Raw genomic sequence first — 20,680 nt, forward strand, 5'->3', positions numbered from 1 at the left:
CAAGTATCTCAAAGGTGGGGGCCGAGAGGATGGTGCCAGACTCTTTTCAGGGGTGCTCAGTGACAGGACAAGGAGAAACGGCCTTAAGCTGCAACACGAGAAGTTCCCCCTCACCAGGAAGAAGCTCTTTTCATTGAGGATGGCAGAGCACTGGATAGGCTGCCCAGGGAGGCCACAGAGCCTCCCTCTGGAGACAGTCCAAATCCACCTGGACACATTCTTGTGTAATTTGCTGTACGTGACCCTGCCTTAGCAGGAGAATTGGACTAGGTGATCTGCAGAAGTCTCTTCCAATCCTAACAATTCTTTGAACGTAAACCAGTATAAATAACGTGCTGTAATTAAGGCCATTATCAGGCACCCAGTTTAATGTATACTTCAGGAAACAGGTACACATTCTTCAGAGTGCCTGCAACGCATCTTGGGTCTCCAGGTAGCATTGTAAATACACAAAATGCTAGTGCAAAAGTTGTCTGGCTTTCAGCAGGTCCTTTTATTAATTATTTTGTCCAGGAAGCCCTGACTAATTCACAAAAAAAACAAAACAAAACAAACAAACAAACAAAAAACCCAAAAACTCTTCACAGTACAGTTTTTTTTTTTATTTTTCCTCCTTTAAAAACAAATAATCATTCACTTTTCCAAACAAATACTTAACATCAAATTCTTACACATGGTTGTTTATTAATAAAGGAAGTGTTTTACTTCTCTTTCAAATTGCATATATCACAGAATCTAACACTGGATTACTTTAAAAGCTTGTGCTTTAGAAATCAAGTCTGAGCACTCAATCTCCCTGTTTTTTGGGGTTTTTTTATTTACAACTTAACATTTACTTCCTGAGCCTCCAGATTGCAATCTTGCATACCAGTGCATATGCTGAGGTAGGACTGCAGTGTGGAGTTACAGGTATTGGCACTGGGAGAGTGACAGAACAGGGAGAGGGGAGGTGCTGCTCTTGCACAATTTGTAACAGCTCCAACGACTGAAGAGACACAGGATGAGCCAGGAACCTTCACACAACACACAACCCTTTCTCCTACAGTTGCCACTTGACATGAGTTTGGAAAAAAAGGCAGAGTGACAGATACGAGTAACACCAAGGTGCACATCACAGCAGGCTCTGGTCCTGGACTTCTGGGGCTGCTCGTGTTAGCAGAGGTTCAGGCACCAGGTATGACTTGGCAAAAGCTTATTCAGCTGGTGAAAGCATTTAGAGACCAGGCATGAAGAAATCTTGTGTGGAATTAGCAGGATGGAGCTTCTCTTGTAAAGAATGGATGGATAAACTGTTTAGTTGGCATTGATTGTGTGTGAAAAACGTGGCTTTAATCAAATGATAAGGAATAACAAGAGTTGCAGAAAGCTATTGAGACTGAGCAGCAGCATAATGACAGTTAACTGGAGAGAGATCCCTGAGAGCAAAGCAAAACTGAGTACCACTAATGAAAGATTTGTATCTTCCTGGGCAGCTCTCAATGTGGTCTGACAAAATTACTTTGGAAGGAGAAATTTTGTTGATAGAGGCCCTCCTTCAACAGGCCTTCAGCACTGACACCATTTTCAGCAAGACCCTCTTGAGAGGTCAACTCATTTGGGAAGAAGTTGTTTCTTTCTACCTGAATGGTGGGGGGAAAAAGGCACTAGCCAAAAATGAACTTGGATGGAAAAAAAAAAAAAAAATCTCTGGCAGTCATGGAAAAGCTCTCCTAGATTTGGCTTTGGGTGCTTTTTTTTTTTTGGAGGGCATTGATAGTTTGGTATGATTCTGAGTTAATCACCACCATAAGGTGACAGCTTTTTACAGTCAGTTTAAATCTACAGGCTAGGTTTTCTGTCTCCCAACTCTGCTTCCTCCCTAAGAACAGCTGTCAGCATCTCTTGACATCATTACTAAAGAGTTCCACAAGTAATTAATCCCTAACTTAATAGCTGTATTTAGACATGCTGTAGCCTATCCAACAGAATCTTAATACCCCGAGTGTCAAACACCAAGACATTACAGGAACAGACAGGTACACGCCCAATACAAGACAGTGCTAGTACTGCCATTCTCCTTGGATGACAAGCAAAAGTACTCTTCATTTTCCCATTCAGCACATAGTTCTTTTTGGAAAGAAACAGACCGTGTCACCAGAAGATCACAATGCTAAGTATACAAACCTCATTTCAAGTAGGTATCTCCAGCTTCATGTAAATGGAAAACATTCCCAAAGCATTTATGGCTGTAAATAGAAGAATTCTGGGGTAAGGTAGCTTAGGACGTCCATGATTTGGATGTCTGTGTTTATCCTCCATCATTGCCAAGGTGTGATCCTGTCTGTCACTGCTGAGGGTGCAGGCTGCCTGTTAACATTCTCTGAGGTGTAAATACTGCAAGCAAGGAAGTACCTACTATTCTCTTCAGGTGCTTGTTTCTTCATATCATGACCACTTCGAGCTGTCAGATTTGTACCATAGTGCAGCCTGATTGTTGTTTCACATCTCCTCTGTTTACCGAGTTAAATTAACTTAGGCTGCTCCAAATAAATCCCTTTTTAGATACTTGTAACTAAGTAGTAATTTGGTTATTTTCATATTTCAAGGCTTGTCTCAGTCAATCCCTTCAATTCACCAGTCATCACCAATCATTTTGGTGGCTCAAGTTCAGTCCTTGCAGATCTGCAACAGCTTGCATGTGCTTAAGTGTTCATCCCAGATGCAAGTGCAGAAACTCCTGAATCTTTCCCCAGGAGTGTTCCTGTGCATGGGCATGTGCTTTGCTCTCTCCACCCCCCAGAACAGGCACCCCCAAAACACGATCCAGAGCTACCTGACAAAATGGAGTAGAAGGGGGATCAATTCGGTGCCCTGCTCCTGGATAACTCAGGAGTTCAAAGTTCTCTTTCCCATGCTGGCGTAGACGCCTGATTGCCAGCTCAGCATATAAGGAGCTCTTCCACATCCGATCATCTTCCCCTACCACTAAGAGGAAGTGACCTTCTGCTTTTTCAATGGGGATCACACTAGGAGAATTAGCAGGATTTGTTGGGTCATCCAGAGCTTCAAAAATGTCAAATACACCAGAGTCAGAGACAGTGACTTTCTTCATATCAAAACGCAGCCCGGGCAGAGTCATCTCACCATAATGGAGGTCTGCAACTGTGTTTGAGCTACAGCCGGAGATTGAGACAGCAGCCACTACTTCTGGCAAGAAGGTGATCATGGAGAGTGCTAATTCTGCCCCTTTCCCAGTGCCAATCACTCCAACTCCTGGTCCTTTCACCTTCAGATAAGATAGGGGGTGGAGAAGAGGGGAAGAAAGGAATAAAGGAAGCATACATTGTAATGCATTAGCCATTAGTTGACTTTGGAGTTGTTTTATTAAAAAAAAAAAAGTTAGGTTAATTATTGATGTAACCTGTTGGAAAGTGACAGTCTGGACCCAGGCTCCTCCTGTTTACGGTCTTATTTTTCAGAGACGCCAAAAGGGATCAAACCTCACAGAAACTGTAGACAGGCACAAGGCATACCTGATCCTTACTTGGTCCCTACTGCATATGTCAATGCAAAATTTTTCTCATTTTCCTAAAACAGGTAACAGGAAATTCAAGCAGAGTCTACTGTTTCATATGTCTCAGGAAAATAAAGTAACCTCACAAATTACATCTGAAGGATTAGATAAGTATCATTTGTCTTGTCTTTGTCTAGCCTGGAAAGTAAAACTGAAAGCAACATCCCACATCATCAAATTCATTCTTTCAGCTACTATTGAGCAGTGTCGTATCATCCTCTCTTAAAACTAATTACTTTCATGTAAGAAAAAACCCAAACAAACCCAACATTTTTATCACCACTGGTCCTGCTCGGAGGATACTCCAGCATCCACTATCCTACTGATCAGCAATCTTTTAGCTCCAGCATGAATTTGTGCTAGAAGAAATTCACTCTCCCCAGTCATATGCATAAGCCACTATTAGGCCTAAGTTTGCCAGCAGAAACTGATACTCAAATATTTAAAAAATCACAACCACCACCACTGAGGCATAACTGCTAAATCCTCCGTAGTCCCAAGAGATCTCTCACTGCACTCACCTTTGGGTGACGCTGTAGGAACCTTGCTGCCTCCTCAAAGTACTCAAGTTTTAATTCTTTCATGACCCTAGGAAGATCTTCAAAGTCAAAATATGGCAGAGAAAGAGCAGCAAAACCATGGGTAGCCAGGAGACTGGATCTAAATTCAATCAAGCCTCCTTCATCACCATACATGTCAATCACTCCTGGAAAGGGACCATCCCCTATATTAAAGAGAAGAGATACAGAAGAAAAGTTATCAAACAGGACACAAAAAACTATCTGGTGAAGAGAGAACAACAAAATACGGAATGCTTAAGACTTTTGCTATTAATAGTCATCATTTTTTCATTTGCATTGCAGACATTTAAAAGAACCAGTGCTGTATTTCACTTCAGCTATTTCAAACTAAGAACAGGTCCAGGTCCTTACGTTCCTGTAAAAATAGATGAAGTTACAGGTTTTGCTTAAAAAAAAAAAAAATCCAACCAACTCACCAACCAAAAACCCCACAACTGTTCTAAATGTATTTTTCCATGTTCTTAACCTCCTACCCTCAGACCAATCATACACCAAGTCAGCTATTTTCCCACAAAGTCACATCTTAATTGGCAAAGTGCAAGCTCATGAGTAATGAGGCAAGAGCACTGAGCCCTTGAAATACATTCTACAAAACTTACGTAAACTCTGGAATAAACTGCATTGAGCAAAGCCCAACAAAGATAACCCAATGTTAAAATCAACTGGACTTACTAGCTCTATCTCAGCATCAGCACTGTAAGACTTGGCAGGAGAACTGCTCCTGCAGAGGTGACAAGAAGGAAGGCAGAACTGAGAGCTGGATGAGTGCAGTTGTGTGTGCATGACTGAGGTACAGATGTACAGAAAAATGTGCACATACATGTGTCCAGTCTGTCCCACCAAACTACAGAAATAAGCAGAACCACAATTTTAAACAGCCGTGCTTTTGCAGCCAAAGTCATGCTGTACCATGTCTGTATGCCAACCAGGAGATCTTAGGTTAAAAGGCTAAAGATGCTACTTAGTGGAGCTTTAAAGACCCCGAGCAAGCAATATTTTTTTCTCTTTTTTTTCCCCCCGCCCTGGCCACCAGATATCTGATGTGCCCTGATCCAGCTCACTACAACCATCTCAGCACAAAGAGGACATGCTTGTTGCAAGAATATGTTAACTCTCTGACACTACCTGTACGTGCTAAAAGAAACCTCCCGAATTAAAGCATTAAGAAGTCAGAAAGGGACCGAAACATGCTTTTGGGTTCTTATTCGTCCAGTTTTGATCTTTTTCTCATTGAAGTTCAATATTCTACTTGAGAGAAAATATGTTGGGAGAAGTTTATTATAATGCTATGATCAGCAGTAACCTTTAGCTAGCAGCAGCCAACCTAGATGGCAAGAAAATACATATTCAGTCATCACTTCTATCTGGAAAGCCTTCTAGCAAGAGCATGTAATCAGAACATAGTCATAGATGAATGTGTTTCTCTCTCATGAAGACACCCTTTAACTTGCACAAGGATCCTGGACTGCCTCTCTGAGTGCCTGCACATGCCCAAGTATATGGTTCCTGCAGAGCTCACTAAAAAGCAGGATAAAATTGGCTAGACAAATTTACCAGCATTTAAAAACAAACAAACAAACCTCCACATCTGTAACTCTTATGCCTGAATTGAGAAATCACTTTTATATTAAAATAACATCATAAGCCCACTGATGTCCTCTCACTTTTACTAAGAATGGTTCACATTTAATATTCCTATCTTAAAAACAATAACATATTTTTGTCCCTGGAGAAAAAAAGGGTATGGTCATAACGCTGTAACTGGATCCTCCATCATGAGGGATGGCAATATCATTTAAGCAATGATTCCAGACTGTTCCCACACTATTGCAATGCCAGACTTTCTAAAGGGGAAAATGCAGTTTCATCTTGCAGATTTCTGGATTCCCACTGAGCTCAGCAGAAACCAAACTCATCCTCTGAGGCAGCATAGATCAAAACAATGTCTCAGAGACGGAAAATCCAGCGTGCTGACTAAACATCTGAAATTCAAAGTTCAATCTCGGTTGTTCTTTTCCTCAGTGGACTTTGGATCCGCATCTAAATGGATAAAAAAATCATTGGTTTGGAATGAAAATACTTAATAACTGTAGTGATACTTACAGGAGTTGCTGAACCAGGTAGTTTTAAATTAGAGGTAATGTGGAGGGCAGTTCCAGTACCCACAACACTCAGGGAACTACAAGAAGTTTAACTGATAGCTCAAGTGTACAGACACAATCACTGGTGTAAGGTTTCATTTTCCAACACCACTCACAGACCATCAGAATATCACACCTCATAAAGCACAACCATCTCATAAGCAGAACAGGCAGAACTTGCTCATAAATCCATTTTGTTTTTATACCACAAAGTAACCCAACTACTAACTGTACTAACTCTGTAGTAACTGAGGTGAGATACGTGTATTTTCTAGAATCTCATCTGCTGCTCTGCTTCCCAGCTTGTGTTTCACAGGAAGAAAAAACACCTTTTTAATTCAGTCCTGCTTAGGGTAAAATCCTTGGGACATTCAACACAGGCTCGGACAATGAAGCGCATCAGCTTTTCTGGATGTTAGATTCTGGCAGTCCAGAGCAAACATCAAACCTACTGGAAAACCACAGGCCGAGCACCGCAATGAAGTAAACGCTTCAAGCCCTGTTCTCCTTTAGCTGCGGCCCGTCCCGCAAGAGCCGCCTCCCCGTGCCCGCCCTGCTCGGCGCCAGTAGGACCAGGCCGGATGGCCACGCACAAGCCGCGCTCTGTCGCGACAAGCACTTGGGATATCTCCTTAAGAGTTCAGGGCCACCTATCTGCAGAGCGCCGTCCGGCTGTCAGGGAATGCGGGTGACAGCCTCTGCACGGCGTTATTTCAAGAGACTTTCCTAGCTCTGGTCAGAGAAGGCGGGGGCTCCCGCCGGCCTCGGGGCGAAGGTCTCGGGCCGGGGCACTCACCCGGCGGCAGGAAAAGGGAGCCCCTTACGACTCCTTCCTTCAGCCGGATCCTCCGCACGCCGGGAGCCGTGAACAACCTCTGCACCTCGGCCTTGGCCACCACGGGCCCGGGCATGGCGCCGGGCGGGCTGTGGCCCTGGTGGACCAACACCTCCACCTTCATCGGGGCGCCGGTGCTGCGGGGAAGGAGCCGCTGGTACGGCTTCTCCATGCCGGCGGGGGCGAGGCTCCAAAAGAGCCCCATGGGCTCCACGCCGGTGTAGTCCCCACCGTGGGAGGCGTCCGTGCCCAGGTGCAGCTCCCCGCGGCTGTCCGCCCGGTAGTGCGCGCACGACTGGAAGAGGCAGCCGCGGTCATCGGCCGCCACCGCCCGCAGGGTCACCGGCTGCCCCGGGCTCAGCCCCGCCACCCGCGTCTCTACCCGTTCGTCCGCCGGGCCGGCGGCGGGGGACACGGCCAGGCTGGCAGCCCGCCGGGCCGGCGGGGTGCGCAGCAGGGCCCGCGCCGGGGCGGCGGCGGCGGCGGCCAGCGCTCTCCACATGGCAGCGGCAGTGGCGGGTGCGCGGTGCGGCCTCACCGCCCGCAATATCGGTACCGCGGCCGCCGCCCCCTCCCGGCGGCCCCAATAGAGAGCGGAGCCCCTCCCCGCCCCCCGGCCCCGGAAGGCCGCCAGCCCCGGGCCGCTCCCGCCTCCCCCAAACCACCCAACCGACTGGAGCAGCGAGCCGTGGGCAGCGGTTAAAGTTTCACTTTAATGCCTTACAAGCACAGTGGATGCAAAACTCACAAACGGGCCCGACGCGCCCGCAACAGCAGAGGCCGGATACGGGCTGCAGGCACTGGCGGGTACAACGCGTTCGGACACACCGTGCAAATGCGCCGGCAACGCCCGGCGCCCTGTCCTTCAACCCCACGCTTGGGTACCAAGTTGGTGACGATGCCCGGCGGGCTGAGCGCTCACCCCGCGGCGCAGAGAGCAGCGGCGTGCAGCCGGGGCCCCGCGCCGCCACAGCAGGCCGGCCGCCTCTCGGCGCTGCCAGGCCGCCTCGGGCCCGCACAGCGCTCGGCTTCGCGGAGCCGCCGGGCCAGGAGCAGGCAGCGGAGAAGGCTTTTGGGGAATGCACAGGCAGAGAGCTCCGACGGTGCTGCCGAGCTCCACAGCGATACCCAGCCTTGCTGAGGGGACACCCGTGAGCGGCTCCAGGATGACAACTAATAGGACTTGTTCTGTTGTTTCTTCACGCTTCCGAACTTCCACAGGCTGTTTAAATGTCTCATTTCTACTACGTGCGCTCAGAACGTCACATCAAGCTATGGGCTGTTTGTAGACTATAAATGTGAAGTGTTACCTGAGAGTGCTGGCATAGTATTGCTACTTTTGGTAAGTGAAATATTAGGTCCTTTTAAGGCAGATGCATTTTAGTGGTTTGGGAGAAGGGAACAGGGCAACTAAGGAGGGAGAAGTACACAGGGAGAACAGAAAGATTACTGGAGGCAGATTACTGCTTCCAGAAAAACTAGAGTACTGGAACTGGAACACAAAGCTGGGCAATGACATACATTTCCTCTGAGAAGGCCAAGGCATATTTTCATCCCAGTTCTCAGTTTGGATGAGTTACCTATCACTTCAGTTCACACTCAGAGCATACACAGCATTACCACCATTTGTTTACCACAGCTTCTAACCCTGTACTACATAAAACAGGAGGCCAAGACCTCTAACCAAGATTAGAGGAGGGTGTGAAAAGGAAGCTCCTTTCTTGCTTTCGCCCACCATCATCCTCCAAGAAACTTTATAGCTTATTCACTGATGTTCCTTGTTCTCATTCTGAGCCATTAAACAAAACAAACTTGAAACACCAGCATTTTCATCTGTAAAGTAACCTAATTCATATCAGAGCTTACTGGATGTTCCAGATGGCTTGCCTGTGAGGTGTTTACGAAAGAAAGCTTGGATCTGCTGCCAAGCATCTATCTGTGCCTCACAGTGTGCCTTGGGCTCCCCTCCCCACATCACAGGCTTGCCAAATAGCAGGTGCATTGAGGCTGCACACATTGGGAAAAAGGGAGGTTCGATGTAGTGTCCTGCTCCAGGATAACAGACTATCTCAGGTTTTTTTTTCCCATGAGCTTGCAAACGTTTGCTCCCCTCAACTGCAAAGAATTCACTTTTCCAGTTGTGATCATCCTGGCCAACGATGAACAGGAAGCAACACTCAGCCTTCTCCAAAGGGATAAAGCTTTGCTGGTCAGGTCCTTCTAGTGGGTTGTTCAATGCATCAATAATATCAGCAATCCCAGACTTGCCAACCTTGATGCGTTTTGGATTGATACCAAGGGGTGGAATGGTGATGTCCTTGTAGCGGAGCACTGCACCCACATTTGCCACCGAGCCATTGATAAGGGCAGTGGCTGTGATGCCCTTTAGGAAGGAGGCCATGGAGATGCACAGGTCACCCCCCTTCGAGTGTCCAAGCAAACCAATTCCTGGACCTTTAACCTAGAGGTGAGAGAAGAGAAACCACAAGCAATGAACCATGGTATGCCACTTCTTTAATATGTTGCCATGTTTGCAGTTGTGTCTGTCCCAAATTTGGACCCCATCTACAAGCATCTGTCTGAGGTCCTGTAGCCCATGTAGTGTGTAGTGTCTGACAGATCCTGGGCACTGTTCTGTGCTTGATTTATGATCCTAAGCCCTACTGAGACTGCAGCATCATCCTAACAAAGCTACAAGGTTCAGTGCTGAAGCAGAGAGTACAGCTGTGCTTGCAAATGAGCAGTCCCAGATCCACTTTATTCATAATGCAGTTGAGAGAAGAGGGAAAGAGCAGGGGAGGCCTCCTCTTCTTTCTTTCAGTGCAAAATGCTCAAAGTCAGCAATGACTATGATATTGTCATCACTTATGTTAGTGTATTTCTTATATTCAAGGTTGCCCTATAAAGAAGCTGACGTGGGGTAGCAGGTTCCACATGAGCTGCTCTCATGCTTCTCTAGAATGCTTGGTATGTAACTCACAGGAAGTAGTCTGAGGCAGCTCACTCATTAAAATTTATCTTAAAAATATAACCTATTAAAACCATTTTTCTAAGAGAATTGTACAGTCCCCTGGAGTCAATCTAGACTAGGTTACCTTCATTCTCTTTTACACAAGGCAAATTAACTAGAATAGAAAAGTTAAATGACCTTACTGGTGCTGGAATCCTGTAAAGATACTGGAAGAAGGTTAGCTAATAGCACAACTCTTCAATATCTAAAGACTCTCAGGGGCAAATAGGCTCTGAGACAGCATCAAAATTTAATACCTTCTGTATCTTTTCTCCAGTGTAATGGGCTTCAAACCCACTGACTTTGAAATGTGGGAAGAGGGAAATTAGAAAATATGGCTGAAACTTTGCAGCACATTAAAAGTATGGTGAGAATAGTAGTGGAGATGTTAATGGGAGGCAGTGGTACTGTACTGCTCTCAAGGGAAAAAATGTAGGGGGAAGCAACTTTCAGATTTTTTTGGGCAGTGAGGTGTCTTGAACAATATAGGTTAAGGCAACTAAAAACCAGCCAAGACCTTTAACAACTACTCATCTTTCTGAGGCTGAGGAAGGTATTTATTTTCATTCTCCAGGGAAACCAAGTGTTGGTTTGTGCAATTCTAGCTACTGTCACTCACAGGTACTTACAAGCAGATGCAGACTTGAGCAGGGCTCTCTTCCAAGAGGTGCTGAATTAGTAGGATCCCTAAGTCTTGGTACTAAGTAGCTACTAAAATAATTTGAAGTGATTTTAATAGCTTATAAAATACACAGCATCAAATGTGTATTGGTGGACTTCCTTGAGTTTCCTTGGTTTCCCTGAGACCTGGATCACAGAAGATTATCATGTGCTCCACAGCTGAAAAGGATATTTAGTTCTGAAGGACATTCTACAGAGCATAAATCTAAAATCCCCACTGCAAGTCCAGTAAGCCTCCAGGAAACTAGCACCCTTGTTACAACAGTCGGTTGATTGGAGTAGAAATTACCAGTATGTGACCAGTGTGTCAGTCTTTCACCTGGCCAGTTCAAAAGGAAGAGCTGGAATAATCTGCCAGAGAGCCATTGTAATGGGAGTTCAAGATATAAAACTAATTAATAACAGCCAACTCAACAGTGATGCTATTTTAAGTACGGCAGCTCTGCTGCTTCTGTGGTCTGACGAGACCTAACTAATGAGAGTTCACTGTAGTGAGAGTCAATGGACAAACCAACCTGGGTGTGTTGTAACATATAGTTTACAGCTTCTTCAAAATATTCCAGGTGGAATTCCTTCATCCCTTTGGGGAGATCTTCATAGCTGTAGAAAGCCAGAGCCAGCACAGCAAAGCCGTGGTTGGCCAGCAGGCATGCCCTGTATTCAGGGAGTCCTCCTCCAGTTCCATACAAGTCAATAATTCCTGGAAAGGGGCCACTTCCTGAGAGAGACCACATAACAGGACACATTAACCCACAATTTTTAATTTATATTCCAAATTCATAGGCCTGGGAATGTGTCTTAAAAAAAAAAAAAGAAAACCCCAAACTAAACAAACAAAACAACAACAAAAACCCCAAACCCCAGCAGCAGAATGGTATTGAGGGTCCTAAATTACTGTGACAGTTTTAATGAAGTGGCTACATTGCTGCAAGATTAAACAAACTAGCACAAATTAGAAGGTCTGCTAATGTTTTAGAAAACATCAGGAACGGGCAACTGGAAGAGAAGGAATTTTTTGACAGTCACAACTAGTTCTCTGTATCATGTAAAGTCACTGCAGATGTATCAAGCTCTGCTTCAAAAATACCCAGAAGGCTTCTCCTTAGTGCATTTCTCAGAAGGCTGATCCAAAAAAATCTCATCTTCTGATGGTTCCAACTTCTCAATTTTAGTGTAAATGCACCTCAGTCATTTATTCTGGGGATAAGAGAAAGTATTTGAAACTAGCCTTGCTTACCTGGTAACGGAAGCATTACGTTAGGTTCATCATGGGACAGGGACTGAAGTCCAGAGCTGAGAGGGATTGCTGCAAAGTACTAACAAATTATAGAAAGGAGGAGGCCAAGAGGGAGACTTCCATTCCTGCTCAGGAGGGAGGGTGAGGCTTCCCTCAGGTAGTCTGCAGATTAACATCAAACATGGCTAACAAGCAAGAACTAGAAGTTCACCTCCAGCCCCAAGGAGACAGATGAAGTCAGAGCGGCACGTATGATTTTAGCACTGTCATGAAAGAATTATCTGGGACAGGAAAGAAAGGGGAGAGGGGAAGGCACGTAATAAATAGAAGAGCTCCCTGAGTACGTGGGGTTCCAGAGACACGCTTGGTGAAAACCTCTGTATCACAGGGGGAAGGAAAGGTGGGATTGGTGGCGTTGTGGCTACTACAGAACCAAGGGAATGCAAGAGATGAGGCTTCCTACAGAAAACTAGCAGAAATCTGAACAGCTGATGGAAGGACAACACCGCATTTGTCAGGCAGTCTGAAAACCTCGCAGGCCCTTTGCATAATTTTCTGTCAAAAGTACTGCCAGGGCAAGTCTGTCCAATGTTTTCCTTGACCTCCTGCTCACAAACAGGGAAGATCTGGGGACAAATGTGGCAGCAAAAGGCAACTTGGGCTACAGCAATTAGGACATTACTAAGTTCAAGATGTGTGGAGAGGCTGGAAAGGGAAGCCACAGGCTTAAACTCTACAGTTTAGAAGAGCAGTATTCCACCACTCAAAAGAATTACCACCTGAATTTCCTGGAAAACAGCCAGGTAGAGGAAAGGTACCTTGAAGACTGGCTGGCTCCACCTCCCATGGCATTTGGGAACAAAAAGTGTACTATGATCAACGCCTTCATGTCTAATAGAAGTCAGTTAAACAAACACATACGTGCTTCACCACATGCAGCCGCTCTGTGTGAGGAGTACGGCCAGCAGATCAGAGCTGGTGGGGCTGATCAGGCCACTCCTTGAGGAGGTAGAGTGCCTACAGCTCCTACTGACGGAGCTCCCCATTGTCCTCTGCCTGGTCCGGGGCTCCAGGGGAGCCTGGAGGCGGTCTAGCTCCGGGCCTGGGAGTGCGGGGCCGAAGGAAGAGGCAACACCGTGGGAGAAGGAGCCCGGCACGGCCGGTACTCACCGGCGGGCAGGAAAAGCGTCGCTCGGATCCTCCCCTCTCGCACCGGGACTCTCCGCACCCCGTCCCGCAGGAACGCCCGCTCGTGCTGCGCCTGGGCCAGGAGCCGCCCGGGGCGCTCCCCGTGGCCCTCCAACACCTCCAGCTGCAGGAGGAAGGGGCTCTGCACGTCCCGCTTTACCAGCCGCCAGAAAGGCTTCTGGGGCTGCAAAGCCCAGAGCAGCCCCATGGGCTCCAGGCCGGAGAAGCTGCCTCCCGGCAGCGCAGGACAGCGGGCGAGGTCCAGCTGCCCGTCGTCGCCCGCCTGGTAGCGGGCGCTGGCCTGGAAGAGCTCCCCGGTCTCGTCCCGCAAGGACGTCCGCAGCGTGACCTGCTGCCGCGGGCCGAGGCCCTGCACGGCGATGGCCAGCGGCTCATCGAAGAGGCTGCGGGCGGCGGGCGACAGGCGGATGGAGGGGGCCATGGAGGAGAGTCCCTGGGCGGGGGCTGTCCCGGGGCTCCACGCGGGGCTGCGGCTCCGTGGGGCTGCAGGCGCGGGGCCCGGCCAGGGCAGCCGCCTCTGCCAGGCTCGGGAGCTGGCCCGGCACAGGGAGCGGGCGCTAACCTGCCACATGGCTCCGGGTCGCTCCCGCCTCTGGGGGCGGATTCTGGGGCAGATCTTTGCGGGACCAGGGCCGGGCTCTGGCCCGGAGTGCCGCTGGCACGCCCCGGCGGGGAGGCGCGGGGCGGTAGCTTCCTTGTCCCGCCTGCATGCTTACCTCCTGTGTGCCTGCCAATTTTCGTGCTTCCCCCCTTCCCTGCATGCCTGCTTCCTCGCCTTCTCTTTTTTGTTCCCCGCGCTGCCTTCCCCGGCTGTGGGAGGGTTCATCCAAAGGCTACCTAGTCCTTCAAACCCGTCTGGGCCTCGGCGAGCTCCCCGGTATCCCCCCGGGCTCCCCCGGGCCGGCGGTGGCTGCGGGCAGGAGACGTCGGGAGAGAACGAGCTCGCAGTCGGAATTCACTGGACGGGGAAGGGCCGGTGTGGGACAGACCGCACAGACATGGGACAGCTCTGCACGGCACGGCTGAGCCGTGCTGTGCCACTCAGCCAAGGGACTGCAGCGAGGGCCAGCCCCAGCCGAGGTGGGGAGAAGCCACACCAGCACTAGCTCACCATTGCTTCTTGTCTCCTTGCCGGCTCTGCTTCTCTGTTGGTTACCCCAAGGCATGGGCAAGGTGGGTTATGTCTCCACCCGGCTCTGCCCGGCCTAGGCAGCTGCACAGACAGGTGTATTAGGAAGGATGGTCAGGTGGTCAGGGATGCAGGAGCAATAAGGGAGGGCCACTTTCACAGACTATTTAGGTAGGTCAGGAAACATATGGCTCTTCCAGAAATGGATTGTGGAAGGGTTTAAAAAAGAAGGTCATTCAGTCCATCTTGCACAGAGATGGATCTTCTGATCCAAAAGGAACTGCAGAGGGAGAGCTGTTTCCTCAAGCTCCCAGATTCTTCCTGGGAGATGCAGGCAGGGATGCCTTGTGCTCTGAGCTCCTTCTGTCTGTCTTAGAGATGTGAAAGAGGTGGATGCATCTAAGGGAATCCTGAGCATTGTCCTAATTGGGAATATTAAGTGGTCAGAGATATTGGACAGAGTCTCAGCAGTTTATTATTCACCATGGAAATTGCCCTTTCTCTCCAAACAGGTGAGGTGGTTTGTCATCTAGCATTTGGGTATGTTGTCTGGTGCCCAGCCCTGAATGTGTGGCAACTACTCCTATGGTTGAGAACAACACTCCGTGGCTTACACTACTGGGTTTGATCATGAGCTTGACTATATGCAAGAGCAGATGCTAAGGGGAAGGGTCCTGGAGGCTTCAGCAACATTCCTTCTCCTCCATACTTGGTGACACAAGAGCTATGGCAGAGTGAAGGTAAGGGGACTATGTATCCATCTTCTATGGTCTCCTGTTCCCACCTGGGCAACCTTTGATCCCAAGTTGCTGCAAGCTTTCTTAAGCCTTCGCCCTGGGATGAGAAAGGAGTCAAGTTGCAAACCCTGCTTCTAACCAAAGTACAGCAAAAGACTCCATGGCTTTCAAATATCAGTCTCTTTATTGCAATTCTCATCCCAGTAACAAAGATTAAAATGTTCCGCATCATGTGGGAAAAGATCAAAATGGCTGAAATTCAACAGAAGGTTTTTTTGTATGACATCTTGGGGCCAGAAGTATCCACAAGCCAGAGCACTTCCTTCTGAAGGGAAGATGGAAAGAAGGCACAAAAGGGAAACGACCTTTCCTAAGGCTTAAACAGCCCAGAATCCTGGCTATAGCAGCCATTCATACACGCTTCCAGCAGCACAGAGGTCAGAGACATTTCCACTTGCAATGACAAATTCACCATAAGAGCAGTGAAATCTCTGCTCCAAAATTGTCATTAGCGAGTGCAGTATGACCTGAGGATAGCACATGCATGTAGAGACCACAGAGACATGGAAAGCACTGTCAAGTCTTAGAGGAATAGAAACCACCCAAGAAATGTAACTCTGCATTTGAAACTGCACATGAGCTGTTTCATCCAAGACTAATGCAAAACCCACCATTCCTTTTCTTGACACTTGAGGAAAAAGGTTGAGGGGGGAACAGAAAAGGCAAACTCATTTCTTTTCTGTGTTATGGATGTGCAAAGTCATGGAAGATGCTGTAGTTGTACTGGTATGACTGTGACAAGGCTTGACCTGATAATTGTAGCAGAATTTATCAGATCTGGTGGTTCAAAGTTGTGTGTTGCTTGCACATTATTTGTTGCACATTAGTTAACCATTAAATACTTTTTGAAAAAAGCCTGGACCTGTGACCAAGCATGAACCTGAGCTTTAGAATAAGCCCTGAGCTCCCCACCCAGGACTGCCCGCTTATGAAAAACGGGGTGGCTTCCTATGGGGTACAGAGGGAAAAAGGGAGGGTCTATGCAGTGCCCTGTTCCAGGGTAGGAGAGAATGTGAAAATTTTCCTTCCCTTGAGCCTGCAGAAGCTTGCAGACTTCAGTAACATAATACTCACTTTTGACAACACGGTCATCTTGTCCCACAATGAATAGTAACTGTGCCTCAGCTTTTTCTAGTGGGATCAGGCTTTGGTTGCCAGGGGCTTGAAAGGGATCATCAATGACATCAGAATAATCAAGAAACTTGGAATTGATGGCCTTGGCTTTGTGTTCACGTAAGGTCACAGTGGGGATGATGTTATCCTTGTAAGAGAAGGGAATACATGTAGCAGTAATAGGGCCATTGAGGGAAACAACAGCAGTGATGTTCTTCAGGAAGGCAGCCATGGCAAGGGACACTTCACCCCCTTTGGAGAAACCGAGCAGGCCAACCCCTGGACCCTTCACCTGGGAGAGAGGAGGAAATGCTCATTAGAGCTGAGCTGAAAAGCACAACAGCTGGTTCATGGAGGGGGAGATTGTCTAATGCTGAGAATTTGCAAAACCACATGAAGAAAGTGATGGCAATGATTACTTTTCCTTCTGGACAAATGACAGGCATCTCCTCCCACACCCCCTATACTTCCTCCTCACACTGTACTTCAAACCCCTCACATGCAGAATGTTCCCTGGTGTTTTGGAATCAGCCAGGAGTGGGGAGACATGATTTCATCCATCTGGGGACAACTTGTAGGTCACAGCTATAAGTTGTTAGTCTTAGACCCTGGCAGATGCTTTTTACTTTTCACTCTTGAGACTATAGGATGACATTTGGTGGCAACCCGTGAAGGATTTCTCCTGCACACACTTCCCACCTGGTTACGCCTGATCTGTCTCTTGTGATGTTGCTTTGCAATCTCTCTCCACTCCTCTTCCAGTGCATATATACCTGTCCCTTCTCTTTCCCAGGACTTGGACACCCAAAATCCTTGGAAAGGCCAGCCTTGGCAGGGGAGTATTTCTGCAACTTCCTCCAAAGATGACTTGGGCAAAGTGAGAGAACTTTACAGGAGTGGTTCCTGGAACCCAGAGGAAACAGGGGTGTTCCTACCTGTGGGTGTTGCAGCATATAGTTCACTGCCTCTTCAAAATATTCCAGGTGGAGTTCCTTTGGTTTCTGGGGCAGATCCTCAAACTGATAATAAGCCAGAGCCAGTGTGGCAAAGCCATGATTGGCCAACAGGCTTGCTCTGGACTCTGGAAGACCTCCTCCAAATCCATGTATATCAATGATCCCTGGAAAGGTGTCTTCTCCTGGAGCAAACAAGACAAAGATCAGAGTTGCCTGAAATGACTCCTTTCAATGTTTCTCGGGTTTGGAATGCATAAACGAGGTACCAGAAAGGAACTGCAGAAAAGCATATTTTGGGGAAAAGACATGATCCATCAGCTGTGCAGTGTCAGCCCCTGAAAATTTTAGAGTGTGTTGCAGAGGAAAAAAGTGCAGGAGCAGAACCTTTTAGGTAAAGTGCAAACCCTTATTTGTTTTAGGAATCAGCAGTACTGTGCATTGTGCTTAGGGCCAACAGGCAGAGAATCTTTGGTAAAAGGATCTTGTCCCAAATTCTCTTCCTGTAAGTAGCCCTGTAACAACAATCTCTTCACCTACCGCTCTAAAAATCCTCAAGGTATCGTGGTTTGATAGATGCAATGCAAAGTAGAAACTTTAAGCTTTTTTTGTTTGTTTTGTGCTTTTTAACATTTGGGATCCCTTGAAAAGCTGTAAGTGACCCAAACTAGCACTTCGTTTCTTTCCCAGTCATGTCTAGCAGCAGTCAGTATCAAATTCTGCACACTATGCCACTGAGGTATCTCAGCGGGTGATCAGCAGATCTCTGTTTGGATCTTTCCTGCTCCGGGATGCTCTTTTCCTTGTCCTGGGAGAATCCTGAACCTGTCCAGCCAGTGCAGGGAAAGAGAATGCTTTGCATGTTGCATTCCTTCAGCCTGATTGGTTATGGGACTGCAACCTGCAGGAAAGCTCCACAAGCTGTACACCAGAGAATGTGACCCTAGACCTGTTGGGGAGTGGAGAAGACCTAGCTCACACCTACTTCTGGCTTCAGGAGAGCCACAGGCCTGAGTGGGCTCATGCCTCCCACCCTTTGAGGATGCCCTTCTACCACAGTCTCACACCCTGCACTACAGTGGCCCGTGATCTGCAGATAAGGCTGCAGGTGGAAGGTGGGAATGTGCTGTGGGGTGTCACAGAGGTGAGGAGAGAGAGAGCACAGCATCTGTTCCCTCTCTGCCTTGGACCAAGGAGAACCCTGCCATCAATAGTGCTGCTGTGCTCTTCCTTCTGTGGCTGTTTGCATTTAGGCAACAGCACATCTCCTGGCTCTTCATAGGCTGTGAGCACTCAGAGCAGTGGCTGTGTGGCCAGGGGCCAGGAGTGCAGTTGTCTGTGGCCCATGGCTCAGCTGAGTTTGGCAGGGCTCTGTGGATTTGCACTGAACAAGCCCAGAAAAGGTGGTACAGCTGAATAAGGTTGTGGGGGTGCTCAAGGGAGGTGTGACAGTACTGTAGCAAAAGCGCTTTGAGCTCTTCTGTCTCTACATGCCCTTAGGTAATTTGCTGAGAAGTATCCAACTCCTGAATCTGAATATAGAGATGTGTGGTGTAGAGGGCAGGCTCAAGAACTGAAAATCATGATGGGGTATCTCAGTGCAGGACAACTTGAGTGTGGTGAAATCATGGTTGTGAAACATCTCCAAATAGAACCAAGAGAAATACTGACTACAGACCTAGCTTACAGTCTTGATAAGCTGAAGCTTGTTTGTGGTGGCAGCAGGATGGAGATAAATGCTCTTTATCCTGTGCCTAGGAAACAACTCAAAGTACCTAGGAAACAATTCAAAGTGCCAGAGAATGCATGGCAAGGGCTTATCATATAAAAAAACAGGCAAAAGGTGGAGGTCAGGAGACTCGGAGGAAGTGCACCAGCATTTGACTTATCATAAGTGCCTCAGCTCAGGGGAGGTGGGACATTTTGAATATTAAGTGTTATGCAGGTGGCTTCTTCCCTCTCCTGGTCAGAGGTGGGTATAGAGGTGAGGCAGGGGAGTGAGTCCTGGTCTTGTTGTGGGCGAGATGCTAAGTCTATGAAATCAGCCTTCCCACACCCTGGACTCTGGCAGGGAAGTCTTGGTGTAGCTCTCCCGAGAATATACTAGACAGGTGGTGTCTTGGGCAATCCTTACATCGCAGAAAGGTGCTCTGCACCTTGTCCGGAGCAATAAATAATTGTCTTTTCCTGCTGCTTATTCCCTGTAAATGTTCTTGAGCCCCTCCTCTTTCCTCTTTCACAGACTGATGATGTTCACCCCAATATGGTGGGCCATGGTTACCGAATAGTTACTATAGTTAGTTGCAATTGGGGGAGGAGGGAGAAGGATTTCCCAACCCCTCCCAGTGAGTGAGAGTGCCAATGACTGTTACAGAGCCCTTCCCCACCACTCTCTTCTGCAGCTTCTTGCCCAGCAGCTCTTCTGGCACACTCACATTCACTTGCTGTGAATTTCTTCATGGTTTTGTTTGGTTTTTGATGTTGTGGGTTTTTTGGGGGTTGGGGTTTGTTTTTTTTTTTTTTTTTAAACCTCAAGCCTCGGGTAAGAATGATTATTCCATTGCCTTCTGCAACCGTGTCCTGGCACATGCATGGGCAGATGAATTGGAAAGGATGGTCAGGCTGGTCACTGGCATGGGAGAGGCGAGGGAAGGATTGGGGAAAAGACATGAGGCTTTAATGGACTCCTTCACAGAGGTCATGGAACAACTTTCACTAACGAAACACCGGTTTAGAGAAAGCAGGATGCCTGCAGTTGGTACTCACCGGGGGGCAGGAAAAGCGTCGCCCGGATCCTTCCCTCTCGCACCGGGACTCTCCGCACCCCGTCCCGCAGGAACGCCCGCTCGTGCTGCGCCTGGGCCAGGAGCCGCCCGGGGCGCTCCCCGTGGCCCTCCAACACCTCCAGCTGCAGGAGGAAGGGGCTCTGCACGTCCCGCTTTACCAGCCGCCAGAAAGGCTTCTGGGGCTGCAAAGCCCAGAGCAGCCCCATGGGCTCCAGGCCGGAGAAGCTGCCTCCCGGCAGCGCAGGACAGCGGGCGAGGTCCAGCTGCCCGTCGTCGCCCGCCTGGTAGCGGGCGCTGGCCTGGAAGAGCTCCCCGGTCTCGTCCCGCAAGGACGTCCGCAGCGTGACCTGCTGCCGCGGGCCGAGGCCCTGCACGGCGATGGCCAGCGGCTCATCGAAGAGGCTGCGGGCGGCGGGCGACAGGCGGATGGAGGGGGCCATGGAGGAGAGTCCCTGGGCGGGGGCTGTCCCGGGGCTCCACGCGGGGCTGCGGCTCCGTGGGGCTGCAGGCGCGGGGCCCGGCCAGGGCAGCCGCCTCTGCCAGGCTCGGGAGCTGGCCCGGCACAGGGAGCGGGCGCTAACCTGCCACATGGCTCCGGAGCTGTTGAGTACACTGTGTCTGCATTCAAGCTGAGGCTTTTATTATAAATGCAGTT

The 20,680-nt window shown here is 48.6% G+C and overlaps 3 protein-coding genes across 3 annotated transcripts; all 3 read right to left on the bottom strand.

Annotated features, from left to right (window-relative positions):
* Positions 1 to 587: 587 nt before the first annotated feature.
* On the bottom strand, positions 588 to 7,654 carry LOC136292442 (peroxisomal succinyl-coenzyme A thioesterase-like). Its single transcript, XM_066188145.1, has 3 exons — positions 7,072 to 7,654; positions 4,075 to 4,277; positions 588 to 3,265 (listed from the first exon to the last, which is right to left on the bottom strand). The coding sequence occupies exons 1-3, from the start codon at positions 7,610 to 7,612 to the stop codon at positions 2,690 to 2,692; spliced, it is 1,320 nt and encodes a 439-aa protein (XP_066044242.1). The 5' UTR covers positions 7,613 to 7,654; the 3' UTR covers positions 588 to 2,689.
* A 150-nt stretch (positions 7,655 to 7,804) lies between these two features.
* On the bottom strand, positions 7,805 to 14,073 carry LOC136292440 (acyl-coenzyme A thioesterase 1-like). Its single transcript, XM_066188142.1, is given in 3 exon segments — positions 7,805 to 9,571; positions 11,317 to 11,519; positions 13,209 to 14,073. Coding segments are annotated over 3 exon segments (1,674 nt in total). The 3' UTR covers positions 7,805 to 8,965.
* A 1,474-nt stretch (positions 14,074 to 15,547) lies between these two features.
* LOC136292441 (acyl-coenzyme A thioesterase 5-like) lies at positions 15,548 to 20,617 on the bottom strand. The gene is made up of 3 exons (XM_066188143.1): positions 20,006 to 20,617; positions 17,222 to 17,424; positions 15,548 to 16,578 (listed from the first exon to the last, which is right to left on the bottom strand). The coding sequence occupies exons 1-3, from the start codon at positions 20,613 to 20,615 to the stop codon at positions 15,997 to 15,999; spliced, it is 1,395 nt and encodes a 464-aa protein (XP_066044240.1). The 5' UTR covers positions 20,616 to 20,617; the 3' UTR covers positions 15,548 to 15,996.
* Between the last annotated feature and the right edge of the window lie 63 nt (positions 20,618 to 20,680).

Source organism: Chamaea fasciata, unplaced genomic scaffold (assembly GCF_029207755.1).
Source record: "Chamaea fasciata isolate MVZ Bird 193981 ecotype frontalis unplaced genomic scaffold, bChaFas1.0.hap1 SCAF_7, whole genome shotgun sequence".
Lineage (NCBI taxonomy): Eukaryota > Metazoa > Chordata > Aves > Passeriformes > Sylviidae > Chamaea > Chamaea fasciata.

Bases quoted from the DNA above. Each gene is read 5' to 3' on its own strand.
- LOC136292441 (XM_066188143.1), bottom strand. From the start codon at position 20,615: ATGTGGCAGGTTAGCGCCCGCTCCCTGTGCCGGGCCAGCTCCCGAGCC. The intron at 17,425-20,005 runs GTGAGTACCAAC...TGTTTGCTCCAG, and splicing joins GACGCTTTTCCTGCCCCCCG to GAGAAGACACCTTTCCAGGG. The intron at 16,579-17,221 runs GTAGGAACACCC...CCTCTCTCCCAG, and splicing joins ATATGCTGCAACACCCACAG to GTGAAGGGTCCAGGGGTTGG.
- LOC136292442 (XM_066188145.1), bottom strand. From the start codon at position 7,612: ATGTGGAGAGCGCTGGCCGCCGCCGCCGCCGCCCCGGCGCGGGCCCTG. The intron at 4,278-7,071 runs GTGAGTGCCCCG...TCTTTAATATAG, and splicing joins CTCCCTTTTCCTGCCGCCGG to GGGATGGTCCCTTTCCAGGA. The intron at 3,266-4,074 runs GTGAGTGCAGTG...TCTTATCTGAAG, and splicing joins TCCTACAGCGTCACCCAAAG to GTGAAAGGACCAGGAGTTGG.